General features: G+C 40.2%; 1 protein-coding gene across 3 annotated transcripts in view; it reads left to right on the top strand.

The window, feature by feature from the left end:
* PPP1R12A (protein phosphatase 1 regulatory subunit 12A) overlaps positions 1-23420 on the top strand; it is a 124047-nt gene that overhangs the window by 81893 nt on the left and 18734 nt on the right. For 2 of the 3 annotated variants that reach the window (XM_081331122.1, XM_081331120.1), the window contains exons 10-19: positions 1254-1466; positions 2770-2987; positions 4536-4703; positions 6451-6624; positions 14014-14104; positions 16238-16435; positions 16563-16716; positions 17708-17826; positions 19011-19076; positions 21973-21989. In XM_081331122.1, the coding sequence (XP_081187248.1) occupies positions 1254-1466; positions 2770-2987; positions 4536-4703; positions 6451-6624; positions 14014-14104; positions 16238-16435; positions 16563-16716; positions 17708-17826; positions 19011-19076; positions 21973-21989 (1418 nt within the window). The remainder of the gene's footprint in view (positions 1-1253; positions 1467-2769; positions 2988-4535; positions 4704-6450; positions 6625-14013; positions 14105-16237; positions 16436-16562; positions 16717-17707; positions 17827-19010; positions 19077-21972; positions 21990-23420) is intronic. The other variant, XM_081331121.1, reaches the window with a different exon arrangement.

The following is a 23420-nucleotide window of genomic DNA, read 5'->3' as shown; positions in this document are numbered from 1 at the left end:
TTTTAACTTGATAAGAATGATAAGAAACTTTTCTTTCTTCTCCAGAAATATGACATATGTAGAGAAGCTAATATTGAAAAAAGCCCATAAAGCATAGAATTCTAGAATTAAAATGATTGAAAATTAGAATGTCTCATGTGACCTATTTATAGGCCCAAAGAAAAGCTCAAATTCTTGAGGTTTGACAGAAGCAGTTACTGTTTGCATTCATTCTCATTATTTGACCTTATTTTCTCAGGTTAAATAAATATTACTGTTATAAAATAAAGCACCAAACAAATATGGACCATCAGAAATATTGCATGCACACATTATACAAAGCCACAATCATGGTTTAGTGTTTAGCACCGTTGCAGTCCAGACCAATGCATCTTACTGACAAACCATGATACATCATAGTCACAGTTTAGTGCAATGTATGAATCCAACCAGTATTGCAATATTATTGCACATAAGAAACCCACCATCTTCATAGTTATATTTTAAACTTTTTCATTGCTGTTGATTGGCTAGGAAGGAACCCTGCCTTTCATTTTGTAGGGAGGACAAGTCTATTAACAAAGTAATACTTTTGAAGATAATATATTTTTCACTATTGCATTATTTTGGAAGGTATTCCTTGGGTGGGCGTCAGCATCATGGGTAGCAGCATGTTTTTAAGAGATTTTTTTTAAGGAGGCTTGCTAGAATTAGTTTCCAAATAATCTATATGGAAACAAACTTAATGTAATTTTGAACCAGGTTTCAAATAGTTGTTCTATATGACCTTCTGATGAGATCATCTGTAATGTTTATTTTTGCACCTTTGAAGTTTTATGAAGATAAGTGGAAAAATGCAAACATTAATTGCTACATTCCTTAAATATAGCATCTATGTTGTGTAAATGCATTTTGAATAAGGTAGAGTTTTAACCTTCGTAAACCCAACAAAGTTAAAAACAGAGTTGCTTGCCTAAATTTCTGTTCTCTAAGTGTGCATTGTGTGATTGTGTGATACCTTCATCCTGTAACACAGAAACTTACGTTGTAGCCAATATTCTTCGTTTGGGTATTAAAGATGGTTGCAATGTAATTCAGCAGAATGATGCTGTTTCCCTGATTTATGTACAGTGTACAGAGCAGAAAACCTGTTATTGTTGTTGAGATTCTAGAATTTCTTGTATTCTGGTCTATGCATGTCCTTTCTTAAATGTTTGACTGCACGGTGGATGCTTGAAAGCAAGATTATAACAAAGCAACTTTATGTTTTGCAGTTTCCAACTTCAGCTAAGATTTCTCCCAAAGAAGAAGAACGAAAAGATGAGTCTCCTGCTTCTTGGAGATTGTGTCTTCGAAAGACTGGCAGTTACGGGGCTCTGGCAGAAATTACAGCTGGCAAAGAAACTCAGAAAGAAAAAGATTCAACAGGTGTCATGCGTTCGGCTTCAAGCCCTAGATTATCATCTTCATTAGATAACAAAGACAAGGTAACTCCTCCAAAATGTGTGACGTAATTAAGTTATTGTTAATTAAGTTACTCTTGGTAGTGATTTCAGACCAAAGCAGTTCATGTTTAAATGACAACCAGACTATGAAAATGCAAACCAGATTTTTATGTCCATAATTTATGGGTTAAGGTCTTCACCTGCATGAATGGAAAAATATGTTTGAACTATAAAATCTCAGCGAGGAGAGGACATCAGGTGTCTTTCTGTGTGTTTTTCTTTGATTCTTGTTTAGTATATACAAACTAGTGTCTTGCAGAAAGATAATGGCATCTCATTCATCTCTCCCCAGATATCTGTTATTAATATGCATACAAAGTTTTTACTGCTTTCTTTCAGTGTAGTAAAAGAGTCTTGTTCAGCAGTTTGATGAATCTACTGCCCTAATGCTTTGTGGAGAGAAAGTAATTCTGTGCAATTATCTTGTTATTGCCCTTTCTATATTTTAGTTCAGATTTAGCAACTAATCAGCTTTCTAGATTTTAGTTTTGTAAGTATTTTAAAGTATAAACCAGAAGGAGTCTGGTAGTATCTTTTTAGATTAACAAATTTTATGAAAAGGCGTAAACTTTTCTAAATTACAGCTCACTTACTCTAATGCCTGGAATAGCTAAATTGAGGTAGCATTTAAATTAGGATGGGGGTAGGGGAAAAGAAACAGAAGACTAGTTACACAGATGCAGAATACAAGTATCTTACCAATTGTTGTAATTTGTTTAAAAATTCATTGCGTTTAATGAGATCTTCTGAGTTAGTCATATAAACTTGATAGACAAGACAGACAGACGCGCGCGCACACACACACACACACACACACACACACACACACACACAGGAAGTTTTTGAAGTATGTGAGTTTAACAGTTTCACACTCATTTGTGCTGATTAACTTACTTTCTTCCAAAATAGCTTCTTTGAAGATCTGTAATGGAGTGTCCTGGAAGGCTGAAATACTTTGATATCATTTTGTCCTTATTCTGGGACCTGATATCAAATTTGGGTACATTAATTCTGTTGTGCAAAGTCTGACTTGATTATCCCATTTAGAAACATGGTTTGCTGATGATGATACTTTAGGAGAAGAACATGAGATACACAGTCCTTAGATTAATTTCATGAAGCCCTTAGCTTACTGTTCTGTAAAATTGATTGGAGGAAATTGTAAATCTAATATGGAATATTTCACGAATGAATATACTTATTGCTCTGAGGAAATTGGTTCTTTAAAAAATGAAACTTTAAATTGTGCTAAACTGAAATATTATTTTTTAAAAAAATCTTTCAGGAGAAAGATACAAAAACAACCAGGCTTGCTTATGTGGCACCTACAATACCAAGACGGCTGGCCAGTACATCAGATATTGAAGAGAAAGAAAATAGGGATTCTTCAGCCAGTATAATACGTGGTAGTGGTTCTTATACTAGAAGAAAATGGGAAGAAGATGCAAAGAAAAATATCTCAAATGAAGGAACCACATCACTAAATTCAAGCTATCAGAAAAGGTAAATAAATAACACTTTATAATATGAGGTATTTTCTAGACATATTAGCAAAAAGCAAGCATGTAAAAGAATATCAACATTTTGAGTGCTTGATTTGAAGTACAATTTATTCAAAAAGTAATTTAAAGAACAGCATCATTTAAATGTTTCAATATATTTCAGTTACACAGTTGAATAATATATTTAGTATATATAATATATGCTGAATATATAAAAAGAATAGTTTTGCATAAATGAAAAATAACAATTACTTCATTACTACAGTGATTTCTGTACTTGTTTGAAGGGAATATTGATTTTGGTCTTATCTCCCATCTTTTGGTATGAGCATATTCACATGTGAGATGTTGCAGGGGGAGTGGGATATTATTCTCTAAGACAGGGATCCCCAACCCCCGGTCCGTGGACCGGTACTGGTCCGTGGCATGCCAGCAACCAGACTGCAGAAACAAGCAAAGCCCCATCTGTGGGATGCAGGCAGAACACATAACCACACACTCTCCGGTCCAGGGAAAAATCTTTCTCCACAGTACCTGTCCCTGGTGCCCAAAAGGTTGGGGACCTCTGCTCTAGGATGTTTCTCTGGGTTTGTAATTTTTTTTCTACCTGCTTTTCTTTTGTCACTAATCATGTTAAATTTAGTTTTATTTCTTTTGATATTAATAACTAAAAGGCACACTTTATGTAATTCACTGGGCTTTTTAAAAATGATTTTCCATAATGTAATAAACTAAATAAATGTAAGAATATTGTTTTTCCTGTTACTGGAAGCAACAATAGAAATAGGATTGCCTTTCATTGATATGAATATTTTAGGTAGGTATGAGTTCTTCACTAGTGAGTTTGCTTTATAATTTTTATTATTTTATAACTAGTAAAATATGCATTTTAATGGATTTCATTTGCTTGCTTTTACAAGCAGAGTTGTAATTAAAGTTATTATTAAATATATAAAATAATCTTAATAATTACAACATTGCTATTTGGTAAATATGCATATTATTACATGGATATATGCAAGCATGTTGTTTTACTGAATTAAGGCTGTGTAATCATATCTAAGGGACGTGGTGGCTCAGTGGGTTAGGACGCGATCAGAAGGTCAGCAGTTTGGCGGGTCGAATCCCGAGTGCCGCGTAACAGAGTGAGTGCCTGTTACTTGTCCCAGTTTCTGCCAACCTAGCAGTTTGAAAGCATGTAAAAATGCAAGTAGAAAAATAGGGACCACTACGGTGGGAAGGTAACAGCGTTCCGTGCGCCTTTGGCATCTAGTCATGCCGGCCACATGACCACGGAGACGTCCTCGGACAAGCGCTGGCTCTTCGGCTTTGAAACGGAGATGAGCACCGGCCCCTAGAGTTGGAAACAACTAGCACGCATTTGCGGGGGAACCTTTACCTTTACCTTTTAATCATATCTAGAAGAGGGGGGGAAATAGTAGTCTCGTATTATAATTATCATTTTTTCTTTATCTTTTAGTGAATTTAATTGGAATTTGGTCAAAAAATCATCAGTATAAAAATATTTCAATTTTTTTTTATTTGGTAGCAGTTCCTTTGGTAGAAGACAAGATGACTTGATTAATACTAGTGTTCCAAATACTACATCTATATCAACTGTTACCTCTCTCACTGGTCTTCAGAAAAATCTGCTTTCTAGTACAACCACTGCTGCAAAGGCCACAACAGGTTCAGCAACATCAGTCATGCAAAGCAGGTGAGATTAATGTGAGCTTTTGTGCATAAGGTACTGGGCCTGTAGTTTTGTGCTGATTTTGTGCCTACAGGTGGATTAAAAACATTTGAGACCAGAGTAATACCACATGTGAACTTAAATTAGTTTTCAACTCAAGTTGTAGTAGTGGTCTGATTCTAAGATAAATTCCTTTTTTCTTGGTGTAATTCACTTATTTGTACTTAAGATATTATGGATTTAATACACTGATTTCTGTGGGTTTTGAACATTACTGGAGATATTATCTCCAAAATGATTTCTGACAGTTTCCACTTTACTTTATCCAAGAGAGACCAGAAAAAAGCTTTTAGATTGACCCATTGTAATTCCCATATCTGGTTTTTGGAGGGCAACATTCCCTAAAAAACTGTGTTTGTGTACGTATTTAATTAATCCATTTATATTGCCTCCCATCTCATATCTCTGACTCTGGGTAGCCTACAAAAAAATAAAAACAAAAAACCCACCAAAACAACAGAGTAACTACAATTTAAGAGCCATAAAATACTTTTAAAAGGCCATCCAACAAAATCCATAGCAGGGGTGTTCTCATATCCATCAAAAATAGCCAATAAGGCTACTGCACAGGCTCTGCCCTACTTCTAACTCCTCACCTCTGCTTTCAGGGCTTTATGAAAAGTCAGCAGGGTCGAAGCCATTCTGATTTCTGGGGTGGGGGGGTAGGGGTGATGGTGTTCCAAAGGGCAGGAGCCATGATAGAAAAGGTGCTTTTTCAGATGGCATTCCTTGGTCAATGGAACTTAGAGCATGCTTCTCCTGCAGGACGTGATAGGACAGGCATGTCAAACTGCCGGCCTGCAGGCCGGATGCATCATACTGAAACCACGCCACCCCATTGCTGGCAATGGGGAAAAAGTCGCGATACATCACGTGACGTGAGTTTGACATCCCTGTGATAGGATGAGTAAATGTAATTCAAAGGAGGTCCTTGTGTCTATGTGCACGTGATTAGGGAGAAATCAAAACCATAAGTTATATACTGCTGTTCTGCCACTTTCATAGTGTTATTTGGGACATGTGTGTGTATCCAATTATGATATAATATTTAGATACGATTGAGGATAACTAATATTCATTCACTAATCAAGAAGTGGAAATGCCAAGTAGTTTATCTGGGTTCTTTGCACTGAAGATAGAATATAAACATAGCTTCAACTGGAGTATTTATTTAATTATTAAATTTTTATGATACCATTTTGCTATCCAAAGCAACTCTGGGTATCTTACAGTGTAATAAAAATAAAAATATAAAACAGTTATAAATTTAAGAACAATTAAAATTACAAGGATTGCAAGGATTAAGACTAAAAATTACAGACTCAAGCAGTGTAAAGGGTGGTGTTATTATACCAACCACCTCCAGCCTAAGGCATCTCCAACTGGCAGAATATTACTGTATGTTAATATAATTTGACATTTCTTTCAGTGTATTATTTTAGCCATATTATGTTTAAATTTCAGTGCATCATTTTGTCATTTTACATATGACCCATGGCTTAAAATCAAAATAATGTTCACATAAAAAGAATAGCTATGAATACTAATAAATAGTCCTTGAGAAATAAAGTGAAAATATAGTCCAATAAAATTCACTTGGAATGTTTGCATTTAAAAAAAATCATTCTTTGCATCACACTCTTTTAGTGAATTGCTGTTTTTTCTCAGCCATTTTTCTTTTTCTTTTGTTCTTTTTGCTGGGATCCTGTAGTACCTCGAATCGTTTGTGGGCTGACGATAGTTCTGAGAAAGACAAAGACAATGTTTCCACAGCACTGACTGTTCCTGTTGCACCCTCAGTTCTGAATACTGGGGTTACTACTACTGCCTTGACTACAACTACTACTGGTACTGTGTCATCTTCAGAAGTCAGGGAGAGACGCAGGTGTGTAAACATAACAATATTTTTATTGCATAGATAGATATTAGTATGCTTCTTGCTAAATGTATATTTAAAACACTGTGAAGTTATACTGTACTTTTCCAAAAATAAAGTATAGGTTATTTGTACTTTCTTTTTTTGTAATATATTTTATTGATTTTTTAAAAACATAAATCACTTAATAATTGGTGAACAGTGTGTTGTCTGGGTTTACATTTGTAAAACAATCATTAACAATTGATTTCTATAATCCATATCCACATAATGGTTTTAGTTGATTTCCTCTTTTCCCCAAAATGTCCTCTTTTGCAAACATTGAGTTAATACAATTTTTATTGTTTTGATAGATATGACATGATTTTTGATAACGATGGTTACTTAGTTTGCTATCCATTTAAAATGAAAATCCTGTGTGATTTCCAATAAAGGGCATAAAGTTTTATGGTAGCTGTACAGAGCTAACTTGGTAGTTTGTATAAGAATATTAAAATTAGTAAAGTTTAAGGAAATTAAGTTTAAATAGTTATGTTTATAGTTTATTTTTAAATAAGCGGTGTTAATTAATAAACATTAACTTTAAAACATAATAAACTCTATAGTTGTTACTTAAGCAACTTTCCAGAATCATGTGTGAAACTGGTAGAATTATTACATAAATTTTCTGATGGTTGAAAAGTTACCTGCCCACAAGCAATCTTTTTTTTATGTTAAGTATCTTGAAGATAGTAGCCTCAGGGGTAGGCAACCTTGGCTCTTTTATGACTCGTGGACTTCAACTCCCAGAATTCCTGAGCCAGCCACGCTGAGGGGAAAGGGAGAGGTTTCCAAGCTGAGCCATTCTGGCTCAGGAATTCTGGGAGTTGAAGTCCACGAGTCATAAAAGAGCCAAGGTTGCCTACCCCTGACCTAGCTGAATGGTTCACCTGGCTACCTTGGAGCGCTGCTCCCCAAGTCTCCTTGCAGACTGCTGCTGTGTGGAGGATCTTGCATAGTGATTCTGGGACTCTTCCTACCCCAGGAAAATCATAGGAACTCAGTTTCCTTGTTTGTAAATTTAAAATGTGTCAGTCCAGAAAAAGCTCCCTTTCCCAATGCTTTCCCCTGGACTGGTCAGTCAGTCATCTTCATACATTTGCTGCTGTGTGTTGGGAGGTTAGACAAGGCGATCTCTAAGGTTTCTTCCAATCCAATAAGTTTGTGAAAACCATTCTGAAGTACAACAAAAATACATGCATGCATATAAATTGCGTGAGCGTGCATGTGCTGAATGAAACACACTTCAAATGCAGATTCTGAGCTACAATTAACTTCTACAATAGAGTTCATGCCTAAATAATGACTGTAAAATGGTGAAGTAAACAGTAAATATTCTTAAGGTTTTTTGACCTTCCCAACACAAAGCTTATGAAGCAATAACTTTCATTTTAAAAAGATAATGGAAACTCAGTTGTTATGTGATATATATGTAAGATTAGGTGCACGATACATATAATGACTGCTTCTGTTCAAGCTTTTTATATGTGAAAAGCCACTTAATGTAAAAGAAAGGCTTAAAAAGCAGGTAAGTTCAAAATCTAGGCATTTGATTTGTTCATCACTCTCACTAGCATGTCAAGATATGTTTTAACATTTCACAATCAAATAATCTAACTTTTTAATTTTCAAAGTATTTTTTATTTTTTAAAAAAATATGTTGTGTTGCAGGTGTCTTATCTTAAAGTTGTCTGGTAATTATATATGGGTAGTCCTTGACTTACAAACATTCATTTAACAAGTGATTGAAGTTGGAACAACACTGGAAAAAGTGATTTAAAACCAATACACATACTTACAACCCTTGCAGCATCCCCCCAGTCATATGTTTAAAATTCAGATATTTGGCAGGTATTAATGATGGTTGCAGTGTCTCAGGGTCATGTGATCTCCATTTGTGATCTTCCCAGTCAGTTTACAACAAGCAAAGTCAATGGGGAATCAGGTTAGCTTAGATTAGCTTAGATTAGATTTATTGAATTTATATGCCGCCCTTCTCCCTAAGGACTCAGGGCGGCTCACAACAAAAAATTTAAGAAACATGGAATACAAAATTTAAAAAAGAATTAAACAATAAATGTAATAGATACATGACAATTTAACTCAATAAAACCCAAATTTAAAAAAAAACATAGTCAGTCCAGACCTGCTTGTTGGAATAACCAAGTCTTCAGGTCACGGCGGAAAGATCGAAGGTCAGGGGCCGTCCGCAGCTCCGGAGGCAGTTCATTCCAGAGGGTTGGTGCGCCCACAGAGAAGGCTGTCCCCCTGGGGGTCGCCAGACGGCATTGCCTGGCCGACGGCACCCTGAGGAGGCCGACTCTGTGGGAGCGAACTGGGCGATGGGAGGTTGATAATGGCAGCAGGTGGTCTCGCAAGTACCTGTTCTGAACCAGCCCTCTTCTGGCCTTGTAGTAAGGCAAACCCCTATTCAGAAAGAAGAGACTGGAGAGCGTCCAAGGCTAAAAGGCATCTGCCAAGATTTAATTACGCAGTTAACAAAAACACTAGAGCTTGTCTTCTCAAGCGGAAAAGTTGCTTTCAGCAACCAGCCCCTCCCCAAACACTCCTTTTATAGAGAGCTCAGGGCGTGGTCTCCCTGTGCCTCCTCCCGAGGAGTCCCACAGCCTTTCTTTGTTTGTTCCTGCTCGACTGCCTCCTGCGTCGGGCGTCCTTGAACAGGGCCAGCTGTGGGTCATCTTCCTCCGCACTCTCGGGCTCACGCAGCTGAGAAGAGGTCCCCGGCTGAGGGCTCTGCAAAGCCTCCAAACCATCATCAGCCGGTTCGTTTCCCTCCCCCTCATCTGAGTCATCCGATACATCGGAGCCGGCTGTCGGACCCACAGGCTGGCCCTGAGTCACAACACTATCCCGCACCGCAGGGCCCTTCCCCCGGGTCTGCCGATCCGGATGCGGTCGGGATGGGAACTGTTCATGAAAAGCAGTCACCAACGCAGGGGCATGAACGGCGGTCGCGTCTTCCCATGTGAAGTCCTCCGGCCCGTACCCTTTCCACTCGATCAGGTACTGGAAGCGACCTTTCAGCCAGCGGGAATCCCTGATGCTGGCGACCTCGTACTCGGGGGTGCTGTCGCCATCACGAGGTCCTGATGGGGGAGGTTCCGCTTGGCGAAGTGGACAAGCCGGTTGTTCGGGGACCAACAAGGACCGATGGAAGACGGGGTGCACGCGCAGGGAACGTGGCAGAGTTAAACGATAGGCGACCGGGTTGATGACGGCCTCGACTGGGAACGGTCCAAGGTAACGGTGGTCCAGCTTCCTCGCCGGCCGAGTGGATGGTAGGTTTCTGGTGGACAGCCAGACCCGATCCCCCACCGATAATGGAGGCGTATCCCTTCTCGACCGATCGGCGAACCTCTTGTAGTCGGCCTTGGCCTTCTCCAGCTGCCGTCGCACCAACCGATGGATCGCCTGTAATTCCGCCATGAATTCGTTCGCTGCCGGCTCCGGTGAGTCCACGGGAGAAAGGGGGAAAAACCTGGGGTGATAACCCACGTTGGCCAAGAACGGTGTCATCTGCGTGGAGGTGTGCTGCGAGTTGTTAAAGGCAAACTCGGCTATGGCTAAATAGTCCACCCAATTGTCCTGCTGCAGGTTAACATAGCAGCGCAGATACTGCTCTAAGATGCCGATGACCTTCTCGGTACCCCCGTCGGTCTGAGGATGATGCGCGGACGAGAGGCAAACCTTAATGTCCAATGCCCGCATCAACTCCTGCCAGAAGCGGGCTGTAAACTGGGCCCCCCTATCGGAGACGACCCTATCGGGAAGGCCGTGCAGCCGGAACACCTGTTGGATGAACATGCGACTAGTGGCGCGAGCTGGAACGCCTGTTGGAACGCCTGTTGTTCGGGGGCGTTCCACTGGAACCGAGTCTTCTTCTGCAAGAGCCGGGTAAGGGGGGCTGTCAAGGCAGCAAAGCCAGGAATGAATGTTCGATAGTAGTTGGCAAATCCAAGAAGTCGCTGAACATCCTTCACGCAACGTGGGGGTTGCCAACTCTGCAACGACTCAACTTTACTCGGTTCCATGGCGATGCCCTCAGGAGAAATGCGGTGACCCAAGAAATCGATGGTCACCTGGTAAAACTGGCACTTCTCCAACTTGGCAAACAGCCGATGTTTCCGGAGGCGCTGCAGGACCTGACGGAGATGCTGATGATGCGCTTCACGCGACGGGGAGTAAATCAGGATGTCGTCCAGGTAAATCACGACAAACTGGTCCAACAGATCTCGAAAGATGTCGTTCATAAAATGCTGAAACACAGCGGGGGCGTTGGTCAGGCCAAACGGCATCACCGTGTACTCGAAATGTCCATAGCGAGTACTAAACGCCGTCTTCCACTCATCACCCGGCCGTACCCTGACGAGGTTGTAAGCTCCACGCAGGTCCAGTTTCGTGAAGATCTTAGCCTCCCGGAGTCGGTCCAAGAGCTCGGGGATGAGGGGCAGCGGGTAGCGGTTACGCACCGTGATGGCGTTGAGTTTCCGGTAGTCACAGCAGAGCCGTAACTCGCCCAACTTCTTTTTGACGAAGAGCACGGGCGCAGACACTGGCGAGGACGAGGGCCGGATGAAACCACGAGCCAAATTCTTTGTCAGGAAGTCCCGCAATGCAGCCAACTCGGGCTCCGACATGGAATACAAACGCCCCACTGGGAGAGGCGCATCAGGAACTAGATCAATGGAACAGTCATAGGGCCTGTGCGGGGGTAATTGGTCCGCCTCTGACTCGCTGAACACATCAGCAAAGTCGGACAGTTCGGGAGGCAAAGAAACTCCTGAGGAGCCCTCCACCTGGCCGGCACAGATATGACGGGTGTGGTCCACGCACTGCAAACTTGGGAAGGTGACCAAGTTCTGAGACCAATAGATCTGTGGATCATGCGCCCGGAGCCACGCCAGTCCCAGGACCACAGGGAAGTGCAGATCCGAAGTGATGTAGAACTGAATGGCCTCCACATGGGAACTGATAGCCATACTCACTGGTTGCGTGGCGGCCGTAATAGGCCCGGACAGGAGCACTCGACCATCAATAGTCTCCACTAGCATGGGCGGATCCACCGGACACTGAGGAACAGCCCATTTGGCCACGAAGGCCGAGTCCATAAAGTTAGTGGTAGCCCCAGAGTCAATTAAGGCATGGACCGGAATCCCCTCTGGCTTGCCAGGAAGGATCAGTCGTGCCTCCAAAATCAAATGCCGTGGAGGTTCACAGGCACCATCGGAATGGCGTCGCTCGGCGTGGTCGTGGTGGGTCGTCCGATCTATCACACCGTCTAGATCGGGCTCGGGCCGTTTCCCGACAGCAAAGCAGGGGACTTTCTCGGGGCCGGCTTGGTCACTGATGCCCGCTGACGCTTCTTTGGACAAGAAGCAGCCAAATGTCCAGGGTCCCCACAGTAAAAACACAACCCCTCCGATCGTCGTCTGTCCATTTCCGTCACCGATAGACGGGACCTGGCGGCACCCAGCTCCATTGGCTCCTCCCTCTGGACTGGGGGCTCACGCACAACAGGGGCGGCAGGGGTCTGTGGGGTGGCACGGCGACTCTTTCGCTGCTGCAGCCGGGCATCGATCCGCAGACAAAGATGGATCAGCCCATTCAGATCTGAGGGAATGTCCACACGGGCCAGCTCATCCAAAATCTCCTCTGACAAGCCATCCTGAAAGGCATCCACGAGCGCAGCCTCATTCCAGGCGGAATCCTGGCTAAGCAGCCGGAAATCGCTGATATAGGCCTGTAGAGGGCGCTGACCCTGCCTCAAAGCTTTCAGGCGTCGGGTGGCAGTCTGCGCCTTAATCGGGTCCTCGTACATGAGGCGCATATGGTCACAAAACCCCCCAAAGTTATCCAACAAAGGGCTAGGCTGTGCCAACAGAGGCGTGCCCCAACGAGCTGTATCTCCCGACAGAAGGCTCAACACGAATCCCACCTTATCTCGGTCAGTGGGGAAATCAGCTGCTCTCACGCTGATAAAGAGCTGGCATTGTCCCAAGAAGGCAGGAAACAGTTCTGGAGTACCAGCGAATTTATCCGGCATAGCTATCTGACATTTCCTCCTGGGTGGGGGTGCAGCATGTACCTGAGCTTGCAGTTGAGCCACCTGAGTTGCCAGCAAAGTGAGTTGCTGGGTGAGCTGGGCATTCTCGGCAAGAAGCTGCTCCATCGTAGTAATAAGGGGTGGGTGGCTGAAAGCAAACTGTTCTGAACCAGCCCTCTTCTGGCCTTGTAGTAAGGCAAACCCCTATTCAGAAAGAAGAGACTGGAGAGCGTCCAAGGCTAAAAGGCATCTGCCAAGATTTAATTACGCAGTTAACAAAAACACTAGAGCTTGTCTTCTCAAGCGGAAAAGTTGCTTTCAGCAACCAGCCCCTCCCCAAACACTCCTTTTATAGAGAGCTCAGGGCGTGGTCTCCCTGTGCCTCCTCCCGAGGAGTCCCACAGCCTTTCTTTGTTTGTTCCTGCTCGACTGCCTCCTGCGTCGGGCGTCCTTGAACAGGGCCAGCTGTGGGTCATCTTCCTCCGCACTCTCGGGCTCACGCAGCTGAGAAGAGGTCCCCGGCTGAGGGCTCTGCAAAGCCTCCAAACCATCATCAGCCGGTTCGTTTCCCTCCCCCTCATCTGAGTCATCCGATACATCGGAGCCGGCTGTCGGACCCACAGGCTGGCCCTGAGTCACAACAGTACCCCGGGCCTAAGCCATATAGGGCTTTAAAGCTTATTACCAGCACCTTGAATCGCACCCGGAGGGTAACTGGAAGCCAATGCAGCTCGCGGAGGAGTGGTGTAACATGCACCAGCTGAAGCCTCCAGGTGCACTTCAAGGGCAGCCCCATGTAAAGAGCATTGCAGTAATCCAGGCGAGAAGTGACGAGGGCATGGTTTGCTTAACAACCATTATTAACTGCAGGGGATTCATTTAACAACTATCTCAAAAAAAGATTGTAAAATTGGATGTGACTCACTTAACAGTTGCCTTGCTTAACAACAGAAATTCTGGTCTCAATTGTGGTTGTAAGTTGAGGACTTCTTGTAAATTATTTTCATAGTACTTAGGGATAAAAATAGTGTGTTGACCTAAACATGTGTGGCTACTTATCATGCAAATGTCGTTTCAAGTTCAAGAATTAGCAATTCAACATAATCATTTTCAGCCTTAGATTATTTAATCAAGAATCTTAAGGAAGTTTGTGTGTGTGTGTGTGTGTGTGTGTGTGTGTGTGTGTGTGTGTGAGAGAGAGAGAGAGAGAGAGAGAGAGAGAGAGAGAGAGAGAGAGAGAGACAAAAATTCAATTATTTTATACTGAGTATTACCTAGCAGATCTTTCATTCCAGGTCATACCTCACTCCAGTTCGGGATGAAGAATCAGAATCCCAAAGAAAAGCTAGATCAAGACAAGCGAGGCAGTCCAGAAGATCCACACAGGTACATCAATCTTTGGTATCTTATAACCATCTCACAAAATGGTGGTACTGGGTGCTTTGTATTTTTTACATTCTGCCAGAATATATGATATATAAAGAAGTGATGACATTTTATAGTGATCTAGAAATGTGCTGTTTGTGGAGTCCTTAGTGCTCTGTTGGTAGTTGTTTGCCCACAGGCATTTCATATCGGAATAGATATGTTCATTGCGCTGCATAGCACTGAAGATACTATCTAGACCAGAGGTCCCCAACCTTTTGGGCACCAGGGATCAGTTCCATGGAGAGAGATTTTTCCATGGACTGGAGGGTGTGTGGTTTTGTGTGTTGCCTGCATCTCACGGATGAGGCTTTCCTTGTTTGTGCAGCCCGGTTGCTGGCATGCCACGGCCTGGTACCGGTCCACGGACAGGAGGTTGAGGATCCCTGATCTAAACAGATCACAAAAAGTCTGCAAGCAAGCAAACAAGCTCAGAAAGCATCAAGGACTCCACAGTTCGTCTGAGCTACATTTATTCTCCCCTAGTGTATTTGTCTTACCATATTAATCACATTTTTATTTTAACAAAATTTTATCATTTTTCTTCTAAACTTGGCCGTAGTTTCAGTAGCCACATTCAAGGAATAGTTGCTGAGATTTTACCCAATTACAGAAAAGGATACCTTTGTAAAATAAAAGAATTGAAAGATGATGAAATTGGCTGTGATTTTTTTAAAAAACCCCTCCATAATGAAATTTAGAGCAGGAGGGAATAGCTAGCATAAATAGTTCTAATCGTATTTTAAAACACTTGATTTCATATACTACCTGCGCTCCTTTTTTGCAGTATTTTGTATTATGTTCTTTTAGCTGTTAATTACTTTTCTTTCCAGCAGCCTGTGGTAAGAGTACCATTGAGAAGAGGATCTGATTTTCATTTGATTATTCTTTTCTTTAAAACTAGCAGGAAAATGTGCTTATTTTCCATATTTTCATTAAACTTGCTTGCTTTGTATGGTGACTTTTGAAGATTGGCTTCCTGGCTACATAGCCACCGAAAGCCTTAAGACACAGTTAGAAGATGAGGCAGAGGAGGGAAAGTTACCGTTTGGTCGCCCCATTAGAAGCCCTTGACAGAGCATGGGAGCTTTGCCTCCTGTTCTACATGAAAAGATTAGTGATTACTAGCAAGACCCAAGTCTCGCAAGTTTTATGTACCTCCTCTTTCTGCCTACCAGTCAGCAAGCTGGCTATGGAAGAGGGGGAAAAGTTACAGGGACAAGGAATATTTTTCTCTTTAAAGCTTACGTTCACTTCAGATTTATTTATTTGTTTGTTTTTAATCCATTATTATTATTTATAAATAACTCAAGGTGACAAACATATTTAATACTCCTTCCTCCTCCTATTTTTCCCCACAACAATAACCCTGTGAAGAGAGTTGGGCTGAGAGAAAGTTACTGGCCCAAAGTCACAGAACTTGCTTTCGTGTCTAAAGTGGGTTTTTAGCCCGATACCATAGCTATTAGACCAAACTGGCTCTCCATTTTCTTAATCAAATATTATTAAGCCTATTGCTGGGGATAGCCTATTTCCTTCTTTCATTGGGATCCCCTCTATAGTTTCTACCCAATTTCTTGTCTTCCCTTGGGTTTTCCCTCAGAAAATCAGGTTAGTGACATACATCTCTCTTTTAACTGATTTGTATTTTATGATTGCTGGACTTCATGAGCAGTGTAAATACAAGGGAATTAAAATATATTTATGAAGTAAAACACAAAGCCATGTAAAACTAATCATGACGTTCTAATTAAATAACATTATTCATATTCACATTACAGACTTTCTTTGAATTTATCTACATATACTGTGCACGACATGCAGGATTAATATAAATGATAAAAATTATGAATTATATTAAAATATGAATATCCTGAATTATTAATGGCATTCTAATATTATTTCACAAATGTATATTCTTAATTGTTTTACAATATAGACGTTTTTAGTATTTATGTCAGATAGAGAGAGAGATCCCTGAAATGTCGCTAATTATTGATTTAAAAAAAACCCCTTCATAATAGTGCTTGAAAATCAAAATATATTAAATAGGATAAAGGCAATAAGTTAACATTAGGGATGCTTCTTTTCTAGGGTGTCACATTAACTGATCTCCAGGAAGCTGAAAAAACAATTGGTAGAAGTCGTACTACACGAACTAGAGAACAAGAAAATGAAGACAAAGAAAAAGAAGAAAAAGAAAAACAAGACAAAGAAAAACAGGAGGAAAAGAAAGAATCTGAAACTAAAGATGATGATTACAGACAAAGATATGCACGAACATTAGAGGAGGTATTTTATATTTTTAAAATGTGTGAATAAATATTATGGTGCTTCTAAAACAGTATGAGAATGATTTTGATAAATGTGCCTATTCTGATATTTCAAAACTGATGTTGATTTTTTTTTTATTGACAAGCCATATCATCGTTATAGAACTACATCATCAATTGCTTCATCAGCTCCTTCAGTAGCCACTTCTTCTAATTCTTCAAGTCAATTGAATAGACCAAATAGCATTATAGGTATAACTTCTGCTTACTCAAGAAGTGCAGCAAAAGAAAATGAAAGAGGTAAATTTTCTGCAATTTCTTTTTCTTGCTTTCTTTTCATTACCAATAAAACAACTGTCCAAAATATTATCAGAGAGGTTAATGAATAACTAATAAAGCATATAGAAATCTTGCAGCATTACGAGCTAGGATACTTTTTCCATTAAAATATTTTTAATTGCATCCAATAGATCAAATATAAATTTATTCCTAGTTTCCATCAATTGCCATAGGCTTCAAATTTTAATTCAGGCTAGTAGTGGGAACTTTTTTTTTAAGCATTTTAAATTGTGGCTGAAGCTAAGTATTGTGTCACCTTAACATAGATTCATTTTTCAGCCCTGAAGACTGGAACACTGAAATAAACAAGTACCTGGATGTTTATTATTTCTTAAATTAATTCAAGGGTAAAGACACTTATAAAATGCATGATGGCAAAGGAATGTAATGTGCTTTGTGCAGCCATGCTTAATAATTATTGTACAAGTTAATAAAAGCATTTTGAAGCTGAACAATCAGTTTGAAAGTTAAGATTTGATTTTGTTATTATCTTAAATTTATTTTTACCAATGGATCTTTATTATTTTGTGAAAAGTGCATAGAAAAGAAAGCAGATCTAACTAGCTTAAATGCAAATCTTTCTCCAAAGAGTCTGTTGCACGCTAAATCTTGATGCTTCTGGCTAAACAAATACTTATCTAAATAAGTGTGCTCTGGATGCTTTAATGAATTTGTGTTTGTAAATGTCATGATGTATGCAAATATGTTAGACTTTGATTTCCAAGATTAAAAATATACATTATTACATTGAGGTGAAGATAGAATTGGCTAAAATGAAGAATTATAAATAATGAGAATAATGGGGTGTCAAAAACTATATATTTTATCAAAAACATTTAAGTATTCTTTCATAAAATAGGATGGTGTCTTGGTTTCAGGAACTGCAATAGAAGTTATGTGTTAGAATGCTTTCAGAACATGTTTAAATCATTAACATTTACTACTTATGCAGAAACAGACAAGAAGGAAGAAGAAAAGGAAGAAGATAAATCACAAACAAAATCGATAAGAGAAAGACGGCGGCCAAGAGAAAAACGAAGATCAACAGGAGTTTCCTTTTGGACTCAAGATGTGAGATTACATTAAGCTTATCCCTAAATATGCATTTTGAAACAATTTAGAAGACTTAGATGTTTTCTAGTAAACGTTACAACATGAGATATTGTATGTAATGTGCATTTTGTTGTGATGTCCATATTCAGAGTAATATTATATCCAGTGATCAATTCCACATCTGCACAGTAGTTTTAACTATTGATGATCCATCTACTTGCAAGTGATAGTTCTTATATGAGTAATCCTTAACTTATACATTTAATTTGGTTGGTAGCTATTGCCTTAAATAAGTGTGACTTTAAAACATTGTTTAACAATATAAAAAAGTTATTCTAAAAGATGTAGTATTAGTTGTAATGTAATGTGATAAGGGTGAATTGTTGCAAATTATAGGACTGAAGCTTAGAGAGGCAGAAGATATATTTATTTTCATTATCAATTATATATAGTATAGTAAATTTATGTGCAGTAGAAAAAGCTCAGTTGAGGAAGGTTTTTTGGACAAAACTGAGCTGCTTAGGTATTAATGGATTAACAAACATTCTAAATATGAGTTTGGATCACCTTAACATTTATATACATTTATCATGAGTTCTATCAAATGCTACATTCACATGACATAATTTTCTCAGCTGTGTTTTCCTTATGCCTCAAATATCTGCTCTGGAGAGTCTTCCAACAGTCTGAACCAGATTTGAATGACACATTGAAAACTGCATGGAATATTAAATCTATTCATGCAGAAATGTCCATTCTGCTAACAATCAACATAGAACATTCCATTGTTAATGAAATCTGAGTAATAATTCACTGAATAGTGAATTTGTATATTTTATTAAAATGAGTTAAAATTATGGATTATATGCCTGATAAAATAAATCATGTCAAATATTACAATAATGAGGATAAATAATTAAATTAACTAATATAACCTGTAAGAAAGCGAGATGGCAAATATAGAATATTGCTAACACACCCACAACTTGTACATAAAATGTAATGTAGATTTTTAAAAAGGTTGCAAATTGTACTGAAAATTGTCTTACAAGCAAGAAAAGAGACAAATTTTAAACTTTTTGCAGAAAGAAAATGTATTAGAAAAAGTGTCAAGCTACAAATATGGTTAGAACAGGCCACTTCAGTATCCTCTACTTTTCAGATAAAATGTGAATTAATCTCAGTGAATTTTCTCTGTTAAGAGTGATGAAAATGAACAAGAACACTTGTCTGATTCAGAAGAAGGAACAAATAAAAAAGAAGCACAGGTAATTTTTATTCTCCTTACATAAAATATAAAATCCTGTATTTTTACTAAAGTGTTATCAAATAAAAGTGTGCCTCCTGCATTCTTACCAAACCAGTATATCAGACATGTCAAACACAAGGCCCGGGGGGCCAGATCCGGCCCGCGAAGTGGTTTCATGCGGCCCGCAAAGCCATCCTGGAAACAGTGAGGGAACGGCCCCCACTGCCTTGGCCCTGGCCCAGAGACCCTCCTCCTGCCAGAGACCCTCAGATCTGTCCCACTCCTGCCCAGGCCCCCATAGGCACCCTTGATGCGAACGATGTAGAGGTGGCCATGCCCACCCAGTAGGCCATACGCACTCTAGCCACGCCCACCCAGTAGGCCATGCCCACCCTGGCCACACCCACCCGGCCCCTTGAGGGCAACCGCAATGCTGATGCGGCCCTCAATGAAATTGAGTTTGACACCACTGCAGTATATGAACAGAATAGACAAAGCTGTATTATGTTGCGCTGCAAATAAGGTGGTCCTCGGTTTATAACAGTTTGCTTAGTGACTGTTAAAAGTTACAAAGACACTGAAAAAGGTGACTTATAACTGTTTTTCACATTTGCAGCCACTGCAGCAACACCAGGGTCGTGTGCTCAAAATTCACACGCTTGGCAACTTACTCATATTTATGACATTTATAGTATCCTGGGGTCATGTGATCACCTTTCGTGACCTGACAAAGTCAATGGGCAATCCAGATTCACTTAACCATGTTATTAATTTAAAAATTGCAATGATTTACTTAACAACTGTGGCAAGAAAAGTTGTAAAATAGGGCAAAACTCACTTAGCAAAAGAAATTTTCAGCTCAATTGTGATCTTAAGTCGAGGACTGTATATTCTGTTTCTTTTTTAAATTCTAACTATTATGAATAATTTATTATGAATAATTGGTTAATTAATTTTTAATCTAACTTTATTATGGATAATGAGTTAACTGAAGTCAAATATTTTTATTCTATATCCTATAAATTAGAAAAGATAATTAAACAAATATATCAGACAACCAAATGTCTAGCTCTACAGTATTTTGTCAACAGTATAGTCAAATGTGATTATCTGATTAACTTTCTTGGGATAAGAGTTAAATCAGGAAATATCATTTTTTTCCCATATGAGGCCCAGGAGAGTTGTCCCTTTAAAAAAAGACATAATTCACTTACTTTTATCCCGTTTCCTTTTGTTGGCAATCCTTATCATACCATCTGGACCAGAATTATAATGTCTTAGAACAGATTGTGAAGAGGTTTTAGGGATGCACAAAATGTTCTGAAATGAATCACTTGAAATTGAAAATATCCCATTTCAGAATTGAGACTCCCCAATTTTGAATGCCAAAGAATAATTTAAGCCTTGGAAGAATATTTTAGTTTAAATAGTTTAAAACATAAAAGTGTAATTATTTCATGTTCAAAGCACTTTGAACATGGAGATGGCTCTGAAATATGGATAGTTCAAATTCAAAACATATTGCATATGCCTCTTCGTTCCAGTCAACGGATCTATATCATCATAGTAGAAGTGCTTATTATCATAACTCTCATAGTTATCACGGCATGTGGTATTTCTGGACATACTAGAAATATACCAAAGCATCAAAAAAATCTAAAATAAAATTTGAATTAAAACCACAAACTTATGTAATTAGGTATTATTTATTTGATAAATAAAAATGTTGAATTGATCAAAATACGTATTTTTAAAAGGCAGGATAAAAATCTTATAATAATAATACTAATTCAGGAGATGACACTTTGCTATGGCAACTGTATTTTCTAATTCAGTTGATTTGGGCATTAGAGCCAACACATGGAAGCAAGCCATCATAATCCCCATCTTTAAAAAAAGGAGACAGCATAAATGAAAAACCTACCATGGAATTAATCTACCCTTAGTCTTTAGTAAGATATAAGCCTTGATGGCGCAGTGGTTAGAATGCAGTACTGCAGGTTACTTCTGCTGACTGCCAGCTGCCAGAGGTTTAGCCGTTTTGAGTCTTGCCAGCTCAGGGTTGACTCAGCCTTCCATTCTTTCAGGGTTGGTAAAATGAGGACCCAGGTTATTGGGGGCAATATGCTGATTCTATAAACTGCTTAGAGAGGGCTGTAAAGCACTGTGAAGCAGTATATAAGTTTAAGTGCTATTGCTATTGCTATCCATGCCAGTAATTCATCTTCAAATACAAAAAAACAACAGATGGGCTGGTTTCCATCAAAACCAGGCTTCCTATGACCAGATACTTGATACTACAAATTGTGGAAGAATGATCTGATGTGGCAAATTACTCATCATAGTAGTTACTGATCTTATGGCTTCTTTTGACAGTATGTATCAAACCAGTTTTGGAAAGCATTGGCCATAAAAGATCATGTAGCTCACAACAGAACAGTAACTTACATCAAAGGTGAATTGTCAAAGGTCTTCCCTGTCTGCACTGGGATCTGCCAGGCATGTGTCCTGTCTATTGCTATTCAGTACTACAATATGCACCATCATGAGAAAAAAATCAAATTAACTAGAGTTCTACATTTTAAGGATACTTTGGGCCTAGGTACTTTAAATAATAACTTTCTGAGCTATATGACAAACTAACTTTAGATTGGAAAACTGAAAAAAGTGCTTTGCCTTGACCCAAGAAGTATTTTATTATATTATTTTTTTAAGTAAAAAGATATCATTGGGCATCCTGGAGACTTTCTTCCACTGTTCAAACAGTCCTTGCTGTTAATCTTATTTAAATGGTATATGTTCAGTAGATCTATATTTTTTGTCAACTGGTTTTAGAATTGTGTTCACTCTGTGAATGTTTTCTCATTAAATATAAATGTAATATACTAAACTTACTTTATTTCTTCATTTTTCAGAGTGATAGTCATTCAAGGTATGTATTTTCATATTTGGATTTCTTTATTATATAATATGAAATTATATGTGTATTGTAATGCTATCAAAAGCTTTAAAGAAAAATATGCTCAATCAAAAAATTATATATAAATCCATCTAATTTAATATTATTATGCTCTAACAGACATTTGCCTTGTAGGATAATAATCTTCAGGGGATTATAAAATGTTCTATTAGTGGTAAGCAAAACGTTTAGTGAAATCTGATAACAGTAGTTTATCATACATAAATCATCAAGATTTTAATTATTGTTATTGTCAGATCTATAGTTGTCTGATACAACACGTTTGGTCTGAAAGTATATCTTCAATTAGTCTTATTTTCATGTAAGAATGAATTAGATAAATAAGTAGATTGTATTTTGCATTGTAAAATTTCCAAGCAAAGAGAAAGAAGCAATGGGAAAACTTGTTTTCAGGGGAGTGGTTGCTATTGTTGAGGCAGGACAGGTAATTCGACTTGAATATATACCGTATATACTTGAGTATAAGCCGACTCGAGTATAAGCCGAGACCCCTAATTTTACCCCCAAAAACTGGGAAAAGTTCTTGACTCAAGTATAAGCCGAGGCTGGGATCCGCCGAGTGGCTTTCAGCACTGGAGAAAATGCAAAATCGCTCGAGACCAAACTCGAAGGAATCAGCTGCCGGTGGGAGCGAGGCGATCCGTGCGGTCCCGTGACAGCCAGTCGGGCAAGCAACGCGAAGAGCGGCAGGGCTTTATTTTTGCACCGTGGAGCTCCCCCTCCCCTCCTCCCAAACTCCCCCTCTCTCCCCCTTCCCCCCACTTCCCAGAGCTGAATACAGGGTATTAACCGGCGGCGGAGGCTTGCAGAACGGCGGATCGAGCCTCTGTCACCAGCGGCTGGATCCGTGCTCCACAAGCCTCTGCCGCCGGCGGAGGCTGGATCCATGCTCCACAAGCCTCTGCCGCAAGCCTCTGCCGCCGGCGGTTCCAGCCTCCGCCAGCGGCAGAGGCTTACGGAGCGCGGATCCAGCCGGCGGCAGAGGCTTGCGGAGCGCGGATCCAGTGGGGGGGAAAAGCCCTTTAGCAGGATTTGCCTGCATGCCGGCGGAGGGTGGATCCGTGCTCCACAAGCCTCTGCCGCCGGCTGGATCCGCGCCCTGCCGCCGGCAGAGGCTTGCGGAGCGCGGATCCAGTGGGGGGGAAAAGCCCTTTAGCAGGATTTGCCTGCATGCCGGCGGAGGGTGGATCCGTGCTCCACAAGCCTCTGCCGCCGGCTGGATCCGCGCCCTGCCGCCGGCAGAGGCTTGCGGAGCGCGGATCCAGTGGCGGGGAAAAGCCCTTTAGCAGGATTTGCCTGCATGCCGGCGGAGGGTGGATCCGTGCTCCACAAGCCTCTGCCGCCGGCTGGATCCGCGCCCTGCCGCCGGCAGAGGCTTGCGGA

Source organism: Vipera berus, assembly GCF_964194415.1.
Source record: "Vipera berus genome assembly, chromosome: 6".
NCBI lineage: Eukaryota > Metazoa > Chordata > Lepidosauria > Squamata > Viperidae > Vipera > Vipera berus.
Note: the sequence above shows the minus strand (reverse complement) of the source record. Positions and strands in the feature narration are given on the sequence as shown.